Genomic DNA, 14,956 nt, shown 5'->3' with positions numbered 1-14,956 from the left:
GGCCTGAAATTCCCGGGCTGAAAAGTGGCCCCACTCCGGCCCTGGTTACTATACAACACTGTAGATTACACATTAACAGACATTTTAAAAAGATGACTCCTGACTGCTGTTTCTGACATCTGTAGGCAAAAGCTCTGTCACCCCAGGTCCGGCACTTGGTTCTCTTGGGCATTGCCAGAGGGTTGGAGCTGGCAGGAATATGGTGGCAAATGCCGGGGAGGGGGGTCTGGTTGTGAAGGGCTGTGTAGGTGACAACAGGATTTGAAAGTGAATTCGATTAGGGATGTTTTGGGGGAATGGGGGGCTGTGGTTGTAGGAGGGTGACTGAGTGAGTACACAGTTTTGTAGGTAGACCATAAAGGACACCGTTCTCTGTCTGTATATGTGGGCACACACCTGCACTTGTGTTCCGTATGAATTTCAGGCATTGGCTTACTCGGAGAGAAAAAAGCAACACAGGGCAAACATGAAACAGGTCAAAATACTCTTTATTGAACATTCAACTTTTTTTTTACATTTGGCACCTTCATAATTCTGTCACAAATGTAGCCTTTAATGTCAACAGGTACTGCTGACACTGCCTGGCAAAATTCTTAGCTGGAAACAGATTGAAGAATTGGACTAAAGAGGAAAACAAAGAGCCTGTTTCATAATCTCAAGTCCTACATATATCTGAATGTATGTACAGTTAAACATTTTATACACATTCAACTCCTAATATCTTAATATTCAAGGCAATTAGACATTACACAATACAGCTGCCTTCTGCCAAAAAAATATTTTATCTAATAAGAAACCACATATGATACAGTGTAGATAATAAGTGCTTTTAAATTATAAAATGTAGCTTCATATAATTATTACTACAAGTATACTAACTGCAGTAAAAGTATAGCTCTATTTCATAAGCATACCTGTCAATAAGTTATATTTATTTTCTTTCCGCAATTAAGACCTCTAATATAATCTCATTTAATCTGTTAGATATTATTTTACTCTTAGTAAGTTTAGCTGGTATGTCAATCTGTTTAGGTCATGAACCAAAATTGCATAATTTGCTGGGACCAAATACATTCAGATATTCAAATACAAGTACAAATGTTCCCATTTAAATCTGGTTTGGCTTTTGCAAACTAGTTACATCTTGTATTAGCTTAATTGCACTAAAAGGTGCTTAAAGATATAAACACATAACTTGGCTGTGGCCATTACGTCTGTCCAGGCAGAGGATAGTGCAAAGGGAAAAGGCACCACATCCAGAAGTGGCTGCAGGTATCCACTGATGCGAGTGAGTGTACTTCCGCCATGGTGGCTAAACTGCACTCATCCAAGGTTGATTTATGGAGCGCATCCTCCTCCTCCTCCTCCTCCTCCTACTCCTCTTTATATCAGCGGTCAGACGTTCTACTCGTGCATGTAATGTCTTTTTTGAACCAGTGTTCCATCCTTTGAACCAGTGTTCCATCCTTTGTTCTCCTGGATTCAGACCCTGGGTTCCTTCCTGGTCACTGGTCCATTTGAGCTGCCAGAGAGGCCGGAGTGTCCATGGGGAACACAGAGCCCCCCGTCCCCCCCCCCCCCCCCCCCCCCTTTCTCAGCCCTCTGTTCTCTTGGCCTCTGCTCTCATGGTTTTGCTCTCTGCTCCACACGTGGAGTTGGGAGGCGGCTGGCGTGTTGGAGGATGCATGATGGAAAGCCTCTCTGCTTGGGAGGAAAACAATTATACTGAGAATACTATTACTACTACCACTGCAACTCCTACTGCTGCTTCTACTGAAACTATTACTAGTGCAACTTCTACCACTACTAACTACTATTACTACTAGTATTAGAGCTGCTACTACTATTTTAATGAATTAACAACAGAAAAGCTCCCTGTACTTCTCCCTGTACTCTCCCTCTCTCTCTTTTGCTATCTCTCTCTCTCTCACACACACACACACACACACACACACACACACACACACACACACACCTCTGTCACCTCATGTTTGTGCTGTCTTACTGTCTGTGCTGGGCTGGTGTTGCAGTAGCTTCCAGACCACCATATCCAGTCGTTTTCTCTGAGCCTCAATGCGATCCAGAGCGGAGTGTAGGATCAGGGAGGAAGAGAAGCACACCTCACCCCTCTGCTTTCCAGACAAACCACAGGGGGGCTGGGGAACAGGGCAAAACACACACACACACACACACACACACAACAACAACAACAACAACAACAACAACAATTCATCAGCACTTACAGTATAAACACAGCTGCCTGCCTCCAGTCCAAAAAAACAATAATATTACCCAGTCAATGCGCACACACAAACACACACAAGTACACACAGACACATATTTACACACCATCTATGTGTTCCCACCCACCCACACAAACATTTACAAACACACACACAGACGCACGCACACATCGGCATATGGACATCTCAAGTCTTTCAACAACAGCAAAGAAAGAATACTACTAAGGTGCATTCACACACTCACTCAAAGACAACTTCATGCACACACACACACACACACACACACACACAGTATACACACACACATGCACATGTCATACATGTCAACCAGGGGTGGCTTGTCCATTTCCATGTCCATAGGCAGATGAAGCAATGCTTCATAAAAATTCACAAAATGAAAAAACAACATGCATGGATTCAAACTGTGTGTCTGTTATATTTAACGATTCATTACTTGCCTGAGTTGCAAACTGACAAAGTAAGGTGTACAAACAGTGGCCCCCACTGGCCAAATTTAAAATGACATGAAGCGCCTGTTATTGGCACGAGGCACATAAATGGAGTTCAATAGGTGTAATCTTTTTATGTTATTGGTCAACTAACCTTTTGTCCTGGTTTTGAAGCACCGCCTTGCCGTTTTGAATCAGTCGTGCGCATCCTTGCACGTAAAGATTGACAGTAGGTCTGACAAATGACAGTGTTTGATCATTATCAGGACATTCTGTGGGTCCCTGTAAGACTTTTACAGTTAAGCTATTTTACGAGAGAGACGATAAAGATGTCCTTGGTTTCAGCAAACATTAATGTGGTCGACAGGATTCTTGCATGAAGGAAAGTGCAGATTAAGCATGTTACCTGACTTAACTCTGTACACAACATTTTCAGCTGGACTGATAGGAGTCATAATTTTTTCTCTTGCGAAACTGTTGATGTGCTGCTTAGCATTAACAGTCTATTAGCTACAGTTAGCTAATTTGAGTTCAAATACAAACATTTGTAAAAATGTAATTGCCTTTGAATAAAGTAAATGGGTTTGTTCATGATTTTGTTAATTGAATAACGTCACTTGGTTACATTAATTCATTTGATTAAATCTTTGGTTTGTGATGGAATGGAATACAGTTTATGTTCCCTAAACCCCAGACAGAGAAATAAATGCATAACTGCAAATTCTATTATTTTCTATAGCTTTTGACGATTATCAGTAGAACCCTGATCATGTAAGGCATGAATGCGTATGTGACCTTGAATTTGTTGAAGGTAAGTCTCAATATTTCCCCAAAATGAATCAGAAGTCACCATTTGAGTGCTTATTTCTCAAAATGTTCTTGATGCCCCTGGACCCCCCTAGCTTTCTCTGGCTCACAATTTTATGCTTCATAGTCTGTGTCAACCACCAGTCGCTACTGATGTCAGCTCATATGGATTGCCCGTTAATTATGCAGATTTCCCCCCATTTAACAAATGTATACATGAAGCAGCAGATTTTGAAAAAACTTAGTTCCAAATTATTCGTTATACGTTTGGAGAACATTAAAATAACGCATGAACACACAAACAAACACTACCGTCAATAAAGAAGAACAACCGGTTGACTGTTTCCTGTGAAGTGTCGCACAATGTGTGCGACACTTCACAGTCCCCCAATCACCCACCACCACCTGGAACTGGTTACGACCCTGATGCTAAGGATGTTCTGTGGATCAGTGAGTTCCGGTTGGTTCTACAGGGGGCACCTTAAGGGGTTGACATGTATAAACACACATGCACCCACCCCACACACACACACATACACACAAACATATACGCAAGCACACAAACACACATACTCACACTCACTTGCATATACAAGCACGCGCAAACAAGCGTACACAGACAGACAGTGCCAACACATACTTGCCAACCTGTTCATATTTGGAGTGTGCTCAGTGTGTAACCCCTCTCCCAGGTCCCTCTTTCCCCTGGATTTCTGCCATACTGGAACTATTGCTGAAAAAGGTGCTGGTGTTAGTGTCATTCACACAAGGCTGGCTTCACCACTTCTAACTGACCCGCCAGGCGGCAGCCGACTCTGGCACGGATCTGGCCCGGTTCTCAGTCACACCTGCTCCAGAGTCGGACTGCCTGCTGGGCAGGAAATTAAACACATTTTGCAGCAATAGTCCAGACCTGATCAGCTGATAGAAATGAATCACGGTTCTGTCCGTGTGACTTTTGTTGTTTGTTTGCAGGCTTAGAAAAAAAGGAACTCTACAGTAGAGCTCTTATAGGAAACACTTGAAGGGAAGCTGTTTTTTGGCAGTCAGCTCCGGGATAGTGTCATGCCCTGAGAACCCTACTCCACACTGATGTGGCCCTTCTTGCTATGTCTGAGTGTAAGTTCTTAACCCTTAAGGACTCTAAGTGCTAATTTGCCTCTTAAGAATGCATGTCTTACAGGAGCTCACCGTGCCCTGCTCACACTGAACCATCCTCTCATCCTGAGAGCTGTCCTGCTGGTCGTCATGGTGACAGCTGTGCACGTCAGGGTCACGGTTGTGCGCACCGTGGGCCGTCGTGTCAATGGTGGCTCCTCCCTCTGCGTCTCCAAGCTGGATGGCAGCATTGCGGCGAACGTTGTGATACGCCCGGCGCAGTCGGCACACATCACGGCCCACCGCTGATTTCTTGCCGTAGTACTTCTGTTGAAAACATGAAAATAACAACAAAAAAACACGATCTTATAGTTTATGAGAATAAAGGCTGAAATTCTAAAATGTCTTAATCAATGCTTAGCTGAATGAATGGCCTAATTTGGAGTTTATTGTAGATGTAAATAGCTATTTTCAAAATAATCTGATCTAATATAAATGATGACGTTGTCCAGCGGCAAAAGCAGAAGCAGTGAGGTGAGCCCACCTCGGCGCTGAGGAACACTCTGAGCATGTCCTTGTCAAAATCCTCCAGACTCATATAATGGCCTGAGATGATCTGCCTCCGCACAGTGCTCAGGTCCAGAGGCTCCAAGTCACTCTCTGTGCAGTGCAGCTTCCTGCCAGGGGGAGATCCAGAGGACAGTTACAGGGCTGACCTGGCGAGGAGGCCTAAAGGGATACTATGGCCTTTACTGTGCTGGAGGAACAATGGAGGACACTGTTCACAAGGCAATGCGTTTGACACAGAAGCAGCTCTAGAGGCCGCCTCATACCAGACCAATATTACATTAAATTAAGGTTAACATGGGGGTCTCACTCACACTCCAAAATGAACATCTAATCAAAGGAAGCATCAGAGGATATTACACACACACACACACACACACACACAGACCTTAAGACATCAATACCAAAAGACACACACACACACACACCTTTTCCTTGATCGCAGGTTAAGTAGCGGAGCAGCAAGGATATGTCCGGCTGAGTCTTGACAGAACAGGAGAGGAACATTACTAACAAACAGTAAGTAAACGTGATGGGCATGATTAACTCTGTGCATGTTCTGTCTAAACAATAAGAAGAGTGCATGAACAACAGAACATGATCAGCTCTGTTACTTCCCCACCTGAGCTAAACCGTCACAGGGGGACTGGGGGTGTGAGCCAGGAAGCAGCTGTCCAGGTAAAGAATCTGGCCCTGATCTTTCTTTTTTTTTACATTTCCAAGGTGTATTTATTATCCTCCTATTAGCACAGTCAGTCTGTCTGACTGACTGCCTGACTGACTGAGCTGCTGTCTGTCTATGTTGCACCACATGGCCCAAGGGTAACGTCAATTTGTCTCAAGTGTATACAGTACTGTATATGGCTGGGAATATAGATTGACTTCAATTGGCTTGACTTGACCTGGCTCTGATTTGCCCTTGAACTGGCTCTGATTAGCCCTTGAACTTGCTCTAGATATAGTCCTGATCTTGCAGATGATATTGTGACTTGACCAAGATGGCGGCACGTGCACATTGCTAGGCTCAGTGTCTTACCAGATTTCGCAAAATAGTGTTAATTTATCAGACTGTTCACTCGAATTCGATATGCAAACTTCACATGCAGCAAACATGAACTATCTGTGCACCATCATAGACCTGGACTATACTCTGATTTCACTACATTTGATTGGCTTAGTACCTGTACTCAGCATAATGACAATAAAGTTGAATCTAATCAAATCTAATATGGCTCTCAATTTGGTCTTGATCTGACCCTGACCCTTGATCGTCGCTTTGGATAAAAGTGTCTGCTAAATGACTAAATGTAAATGTGATTTGGCCTTAAGATCCAAGTAGGCTGGGCCCTATCTAGAGGTAGCTGTTGTCTGGGAAGTGTGTGATGACGATTAAGAATCCCCAAACTCACAGAAAACAACACTGAAAGCTCACGTGACACACACCTTTGTATCTGGTCATGATGTCACAGATCTCCTTACACATGTGTGTGAGGTTTCCCGTCTCGTTGACCTCAGGCTCTTGGATATGCTTCTGGGAGCCTGCAGAACACACACACAAGCACATCCTTATAATTTCACCCACATTACACCGTGTCCATTTATCATAGAGACAGGGAACAGAGAACCTAAAGAAGTAGAAACAACAATTTTAAACCAACTCTGGACCACTTCAACCAAACCCCACAATGTTCTCAGTAATACGATCACTCAAAAGTTGCGCAGTAACATCCTCATGAATCAGGCGCTCTTCCCCCAGCGCTTTGGACGAGTCCACACAGACATGTCAAGCCCACAAAAAGATCATCCAGCCTGATCAGAGCATCCAGACTGTTTTTCCTCCCTTAGTGAACCAAAGCCACAGACATGCAGCCATGGCTGCCCAGAACCACACGTGTCCTCTCGTGGCCTCGGCCGTGATGGAGCGTACGGACCCGTAGCCGGGCCTCCGCATGGCATCCAGCTCCGTGGCAACCGAGCGTGACCGGGGGTGGGGTGGGGGTGGCGGTGGTTGATGGAGGCTTGGATGGAGGGTCGGACCTCGGCCACAGACTGTGGTAGGAAAATGGCTGGCGGTTCCTGGTGGTTCTGGATCTGGTTCTGGTTCTGGTTCTGTACGTGCACATTAAAGAGCTCGGCCGTGGCCAGAGCGGATGCCTGGGGCCTGACATCATGCAGAGCTGTGCTGCTCTGCTGATCCATTCTGACACTGGGAGTGGCTTCTATAAGAACACTACATGGCTGGAGCGTTTGGACCGAGACAACAAGACCGGGGCACTGTTGTTTATTCCACCCTGACCGCAGTTTAAGAAATCCCTAGAAGTCACAGAGACACACACACATACATAAACCGTGCACACACACATGCAGAGAGACGCACAGGCACAGTCACAGACAAAAATTAACATTAAAGTAATATACAGACAGCCAGACAAACAAACACCCTGCTGGACCTGTTTTGACACAGCTGCCGGCATCGTGACCGTCCCTGATCCAGCTGTTTTTCTCTTCGTCCCTCTCTCTCCTCCTCTCAAACTCCTCTTCTCTCCAAAGCTGCTCCTGCTTCTGCCTCACCGCCTCATAGTTCCTCACCAGGAAGATGCCTCGTGTCAGCACAATCTCCCTGCAACACACCAGGAACACACACACATACACATCTCATCACCTCTTACCACTGGTGGGTTTGTGGATGCATATTGGTGTGTGTGTGTGAGAGAGTGAGTGTGTGTGTGTGTTTGTGTGTGTGTGTGTTCAGTAAGAGTGTGTGTTTAGTATGTGTGTGTGTGCGTATGTCTTCATGTATGTATGTATGTATACGGGTTTGTGTGTGTATGTGCCCATGTGGTTTCCGAGTGTTTCAGAGCTCTATAGTAAGGGTGTGAGTCCCTACCTGTCCCTGCTGGACAAGGCCTTCATTTTCAGACAGGGAGAACACCTGGAACTGCCAGCCGATGACTCCTACAGCACACGGGACAGAGAGATGCAGGGACTGCATGATGCATATGATCATATCTAAGTGCTCTGAAATGACTCTTTATGGCATAACATTGTCTTATTAGGGAGATTTTAGAAATGCCTTTTACTGCCCCTGGAGTTCAGAGCAGGTACTGCATTCTCAACTGAGCATAAAAACTGAGACCAACTAAGAGTAAAAAGGTTCAACCGTCTCACAAAGACAGATCAACAAACTGAAAGATGCATCATATGTTGTTTTGATGTCTATTTTGAAACAGAAATCTATTTTAGGAAGGTTATTCTAAAATTGATGTGTGTGCGTATGTGTGTGTGAGAGAGAGAAAGTGTCATGTTTTCTGTTGGTGTGTGTCTGTGTGTGTGTGTGTGTGTCTTTCTGTGGGTTTCTCACCTGTTTTCTACTAGTGTGTGTGTGTGTGTGTGTGTGTGTGTGTCTTTCTGTGGGTTTCTCACCTGTTTTCTACTAGTGTGTGTGTGTGTATGGTGTGTGTGTGTCTTTCTGTGGGTTTCTCACCTGTTTTCTGCTTGTTTGTGTGTCTGTGTCTGCTGGTCTCTGCAGGAGTGTGTTTCCTCCCTCGTCTCTCTGCTGCTGGTTACTAGGCATCACAGGCTGCACCAGGTCATCTCTTGGACTCTCACACTCGTCCATGCTGTACTTACACACCTGCCGGGGAGAAGACACACACAATGAAACATGGTGGTGTGAGTGTGTGTATGCATGACTGTGTGTGTGTGCGTGTGCATTGATTCCTTGTTTCTTTTGTTGAAATAATGTAGGCCGATGTCTGTTTATATCAGTAAATATTTGCTTATGGGAATGCATGCGTTTGTGTGTGTGCATGCGCGTGTGTGTGTGTGTGTCCCAGGGTATTTCTGCTTATAAAAGAGTGTGTGTTTGAGTGTGGTTTAAATGTGAATGTGTATTTGAGTTAAACAGATAGTGTGTGAGTGTGTGTTTGTGTGTGTGTGTGTGTGTGTGTGTGTGTGTGTGTGTGTGTGTGTGAGAGAGAGAGAGAGAGAGAGGGAGGGAGCATGTATATATGTGTGTCACATTTGTATGCCACTCACCTGGCCCTCTGCCTGGTGTGTGCTGTAGTTGAGTGTGAGTTCTACTCCACTGCTGATGTGTCTCAGGGCAAACACACCAAGCCGATAGATGCCATTCACTGACCTGAGCAAGGACACAGACAGATGCATATCATCATGTCACTGTCATTAATAACAGTTCAAATGTGACTGTCGTCACAAGCTTGTCACTATCATCAAAGAACAGTTATCATGTGACTGTCATCACAGGCTTGTCACTGTCATTAATAACAGTTCAAATGTGACTGTCGTCACAAGCTTGTCACTATCATCAAAGAACAGTTATCATGTGACTGCTGTCATCACAGCTTTGTGACTATCATCAAAGAACAGTTATCATGTGACTGCTGTCATCAGGCTTGTCACTATCATCAAAGAACTGTATCATGTGACTTATGTCACTGTCATCTCAGATCTGTTATTATTACATTGTCATATTTATTATGTCACTGTTAGCAGGGCAATGCCATCTCATAACTCTTATTGTGTCACTGTTACCTTGTCACTGCCATCACATTACTGTTATTGAGCCACTGTGATCAGGTTCAGAGCCATTTCAGAGTTTTTTGCACACCCTTTTACTTTTACATGTTGTGACAGGGTTATAACAGATTCAACAGGTTTTATTTTATTTTTTATCTGTGTTTCCTCTATAAAACTATTTAAACTATTTAATGTTTTGTAATTCAGTATTAATAAAATAAAATAATAACAAATTATAGTACCATGTTACAATAATGGACATCACAGGCAAATTACTGATTATCCTACTGAGTAATAACTTGTGGCTATAACAATCAGTTAAAAGTAGTCTTTAACCTGATCTCAACTCCAGTTAAACTCCAGTTTTAAATAATGTTTGTCTAAGGTTGTCAATCTCACCACCTGCAGCAGTTTGCTGTTGTTAAACTCACCACTTCTGCACCTCACAGTTGGGTTTACAGCTGTGCTGGATGAAGCGAGCCTCATTGCCCATTCGATGGCTGTCAATCACCATGCCTCCACTAAGAGTCAGACTGTACTGAGGGTTGGGGCCATAGTGACGGGCAGTCATTCGCCTCCTGGGTATGGCAGACATACACGTACACACACACACACACACACACACACACACACACACACACACACCCACCCACACACCCACACACACGCAGACATACACCCACACACACACACACACACACGCAGACATACACCCAGACACACACACACACACTCTTCAGTTAGTTAGTATTGGAAGTGCGCTAATAAACGGGTGCTAAAGGCTCCTATACTCTCAAAGCCCACATCACTAGGGACCTCCACCTTTCGGCACGTCACGTGACGATTCCCACCCCTCCATTTGTCCTCTCCTCTCGCTGCTCTCCTTTTCTCTCCCCTACTCCTTCAACCATGTCCCCTGTCCTTCTTTTCCAAAATGACCTTCTTTCACTTCCAGTACCCTACTTCTGCACTTCCTCCCTAAATATCCCCTCCTTCCTTCCCAGCTCTTTCTTCCTCCCACTTGTCACAGCTGGTCAGTCTGGACTTCTAGTGAGGGGATACTGTAATATGGTGCAATAAAAATATCCCCCTCTCTCCTTCTCGCTCTCCTGTGCTTTCTCTGTTTCTCTTACTCTTTCTTTCTCTTTCTGTTTCTCTCTTCCCCTTATCTCTCTCTTTCCCTGTCTCTCTTTCTCCCTTTACTCTGTGTCTATCTCTTACCTGAACTCTTGCTGGCTGACCACCTCTCCCAGGTACTCTGAGATGAGCTGGCCTGGCCTGAGGGGCAGGGGGGTGCGGAGTGCCCACCCTGTGCCCCGGCCCCTGCAGCGCTCCAACCCCCGTACGCCCTGCCGCCTCTGGAGGGCCTGGTTACCGCACTGCTCACCACAGGGGCACAGGCTTGGCACACACTCCACACACATCCGCCTGGAAGCCAAAGCAGCCACCACACAGCAAAGGTAGTCAGACAAAAACATGTAGCAGGTCAAAAGCACGCGTGGTTATCAGTCGTGGATAATGATTACAGTAGGGTCATACAAAAACATACTAGATTGGTGTTTTTTTTCTCCAAACAATACATGCACTTTATCAAATCAAGCTCTTCTAACTACTCTCTGTAGTCCTGTTTGTGTGTGTGTGTGTGTATGTTTGTGTATATGTGTGTGTGTGTATTTGTTTGTGTTAGAGTAGGACCACAATTCCGCCTCGTATTACTATTATTATCAGTTACACGTATGTGTGTGTGTGTTTTCTCTACCTGTTGAGGCAGTCACCATCCACACACCCTTTTTCAGCGCTGGTTTCCAGAGGCTTACAGGCACACTGAGTGGCCGTCTGTTCGGAGATGGGCTTGACATCAACAAACACATCTCAAAAAGACAGATAGAGAGGGAGAGGAAGAGTCAGAGGGAGAGAGAGAGGGTTGAACATGACATGCAGATAATTTAATTTGATAACATTCCCTCTTCATACGTGATTATGTGTAAACATAGCACACAGACACACACACACACACACACACAGAGACAAAGACACAAGCACAAGCACATATGTGCAAACACACAGACACAGACACAGACACAGACACAGACATACACGCAATAGTAAAGGCTGAGTTTAGGGACTCACTGGAGGTGATTTTCCTGTATGCTGGGGGATCAGGTTTCCTGTGAAGCTGAGGCAGACACACACATGTACACGCACACACACACACACACACACACACACACACACACACACACACACACACACACACCACACACACCACACACACCACACACACCACACACACCACACACACACACACACACACACAGAGGCAGGTTCAAAGGCACGCTGACACTTCATGTACTGGGGTAAAACCAGCCCAGGTACAGAGTCAGGAAATCTTCTCAAGATGTGTCTATTTCAGCTGCTTAGCCAGCCCAATATTTATTTGTGAAACACTGAAGACTATTAAATTATATATTTATAAATAATTCAATTATATAAAAGTAAATGATCAAACAACAGATCGTCAAACATCAGATCTGGCATGTCTGGGCTGAAACTGCCAAACCTTTCATATCTGGGTGGTTTTTACAATTTGCATAAGAGCTTTTTGATGAAATGTTCTATTTTTAACTCACAGCTCTACAAATGCCTCTCTTGTTTGACTTGCACCCCCCCTTTCCCAAAGTCCCCCACACACTCAGACACACACATCACCCAGCACCCTTTCCATAACCACAGGACCCTAAGTCAAGACCCCCATTCCCCTAGAATAACAACAACACCCACTCCAGTAACCATGGCGATAACAAGTACCTGATTGTGTTTCCAGAGCCACTGGATGTCGTAGGGGAGCTGGAAGTCAATGCGCTTGAGCCTCAGGTACTTTCCTACACGCGCAACCACACACACACACACACACACACACACACACACACACACACAAACCCACAGAGACACAGACAGAGTTAGGGGGAGAGAGGCGGACTGAGAACAACAGACAGTGAGGAAGATGAAGCAACAGAGACCGAATGGCAGAGAAAGAGATGTGAGAGAGAGAGGGAGAGAGAGAGAGAAGGGGGGTGGAGGAGTTGCAAATCAGAATTAATATTTTAAAATTGTATAATAATATGTAGTTTAAGTCTTTATGTTTCCTACATTCAAATTAAGGTTGAGTAGAAGAATTCCTGAGTGTATCTAACTCCTGCCATGTATGACACTGTTCCTGATGTATGTGTGACTCTGTTCCTGTGTGTGTCTATGGCCCTCTGTGTTCTCAGAGATAAAGAGAATGGAATGTTTTTGGGACTGTGTGTGTATTTCAGCACTTTCTCTGCGTCATTAGACATCTGACCTAAATTGCCAGGATAACACTGATTAGGGTAGCCTGGTGATTCTTCTGACTCAGTGTGGCCCATGTAAGATGAGCCCATTAATACCCTCTCCTGTCATTCTGGTGGGATACTGTAACCAGACAAGCAATGAGTCTGAGCTTAGGACGCAAGATGCAGAGGTTTTCCTGTGAGCTTGCCTGTCTCCTGTTGTGCACAGTGGATTTGTAATAAACGTGTTTCCTGATTGAACACCATCTTCCTGTCTGAAGTCTGCGGTACAAAAATTACCATCAGGGGTCATACCTTGTGTCTTTAAGAGGTGATTCCCCATGTATTTACTGATACTGATACCAGTCTTGCTATTACTCTCTCACACACACGCTGCCTGAAGTACTTTTCTGAGTACACACACACACGGGCATTAGGACATATTGGTGGGGACGGCAGTGAAAGCTATACTTGGGCACTCTCGATAAATACAAATTTTCCAATTTCCTGCTTTCCAGTTGTTTTCTACTCTGTTCCATCTCTCCCTCTCCCTTTCTCCAAATTACATTCTATTACCACAGCCCGTCTTTCCCTGCCAACTCTCTGTCAAGTTGCTCATGCTTTAACTCTCTTTTTCACACACACACACACACACGAACACACACACACACACACACTCTCTCAGATAAAAATCACTCTACACTACACACTACACATACATACATGCACTCTTACACAAACAGACACACACACTCTCCCCCCTTCTCTCTCTATCTCACACACAAACACACACACACTCACTCACACACAGACACACACACAGTCAGACACACACACACACACACACACACACACACACACACACCCTCCCTGTCCCTTCGATGAACCTCGTTTGACTCTGAGATCCGTCTTTAAGTCACTGGAGTTGTCTGAGTCATCCCTGAAGCACTCTTTTATCTAAATCCCTTCTGCTGAAGCCCATTAAACTCCTCAGATGGAAAACAGCTTCTTCACGGCCGCCACCGCCGCCGCCTCAACCCCTGGCTCCCACAAAACATGTCACTGCACCACAAAACAGGCAGTATTCACAGCCTCAAATATCATGTAAAGCCGCCCACAGCACACTAAACACACATGATCTATCTCTCTCTCTCTCTCACATACACACGGCAACACACGCACACACTGTTCCAGAAACACTATCCCCCCATCACTAGAGCAACTCCATCCCCAAGGCACCTCCATCACCATAGCACCTCCATCCCCTCTCTCTCCCACACACCCACCCACAGTACCTTCACCCCAGTACCTTCAGTACCTTCACCCCCCCCCCCCCCCCCCCCCCCCCAGCCCGGATGGCCCATGGCTGGACACAGAGAGGTGTTACTGTGTTACTAAGTATCAGGTAGCAACAACACTGACAAATGGAGTCGGTGGCAAAACAGTGTTGGATTTTCCATTGTCTGCAATGGTCTGAAAGTAGCTTTACTTTAGCTACCTAGAAACAGAGCTTGGTTTAAAATTCAGAGTTTGGTTGAACTTTCAGAGCTTGGTTTAACATTCAGAGCTTGGTTGAACTTGGTCAGCAAGCAGTCAACTTTGAAACAAATCTGGCCCTGATCTAGTCTGGAAGACTACTCTCTGGCAGGCCTGCCCAAACCATTTGCTCTGCATTGAAAAGAAGTGAGAGACTCACCCACGTGTATGGGGGCAGGCATCAGGCCATGCTCGTGCTCGCCGGGGATGTACTCCAGAGTGTCCCTGCTCAGCTGCCGTAGCTGTGACTCCGGGCTATACAGCAGGAGAAGGACGAGGAGGAGGAGGATGAACTTACACAGGGATGAAGAACATCAGTGTCGATACCTCTATCACTCTTCACTATATAAAATCACTGTGTCAGCATCCACATGTCTGCAAAGGGATTTATAAGTATCAACTA

The 14,956-nt window shown here is 45.2% G+C and overlaps 1 protein-coding gene across 13 annotated transcripts in view; it reads right to left on the bottom strand.

Moving 5' to 3' along the window:
• Window positions 1-469: 469 nt before the first annotated feature.
• LOC105906726 (histone-lysine N-methyltransferase ASH1L-like) overlaps window positions 470-14,956 on the bottom strand; it is a 30,751-nt gene continuing 16,264 nt past the window's right edge. For 5 of the 13 annotated variants that reach the window (XM_031575850.2, XM_031575854.2, XM_031575849.2 and 2 more), the window contains 17 exons: window positions 14,714-14,808; window positions 12,512-12,585; window positions 11,834-11,879; window positions 11,463-11,574; window positions 10,925-11,131; window positions 10,135-10,281; window positions 9,203-9,305; window positions 8,649-8,798; window positions 8,052-8,119; window positions 7,615-7,784; window positions 6,608-6,703; window positions 5,593-5,647; window positions 5,142-5,274; window positions 4,691-4,924; window positions 2,847-2,927; window positions 2,006-2,156; window positions 470-1,704 (listed from right to left, as the gene is read on the bottom strand). In XM_031575850.2, the coding sequence (XP_031431710.1) occupies window positions 1,595-1,704; window positions 2,006-2,156; window positions 2,847-2,927; window positions 4,691-4,924; window positions 5,142-5,274; window positions 5,593-5,647; window positions 6,608-6,703; window positions 7,615-7,784; window positions 8,052-8,119; window positions 8,649-8,798; window positions 9,203-9,305; window positions 10,135-10,281; window positions 10,925-11,131; window positions 11,463-11,574; window positions 11,834-11,879; window positions 12,512-12,585; window positions 14,714-14,808 (2,032 nt within the window). In that variant the 3' untranslated portion in view covers window positions 470-1,594. The other 8 variants (XM_031575851.2, XM_031575855.2, XM_031575852.2 and 5 more) reach the window with 8 other exon arrangements.

The sequence above is a fragment of the Clupea harengus genome, chromosome 11 (assembly GCF_900700415.2).
Source record: "Clupea harengus chromosome 11, Ch_v2.0.2, whole genome shotgun sequence".
In the NCBI taxonomy this organism is placed as follows: domain Eukaryota; kingdom Metazoa; phylum Chordata; class Actinopteri; order Clupeiformes; family Clupeidae; genus Clupea; species Clupea harengus.
Note: the sequence above shows the minus strand (reverse complement) of the source record. Positions and strands in the feature narration are given on the sequence as shown.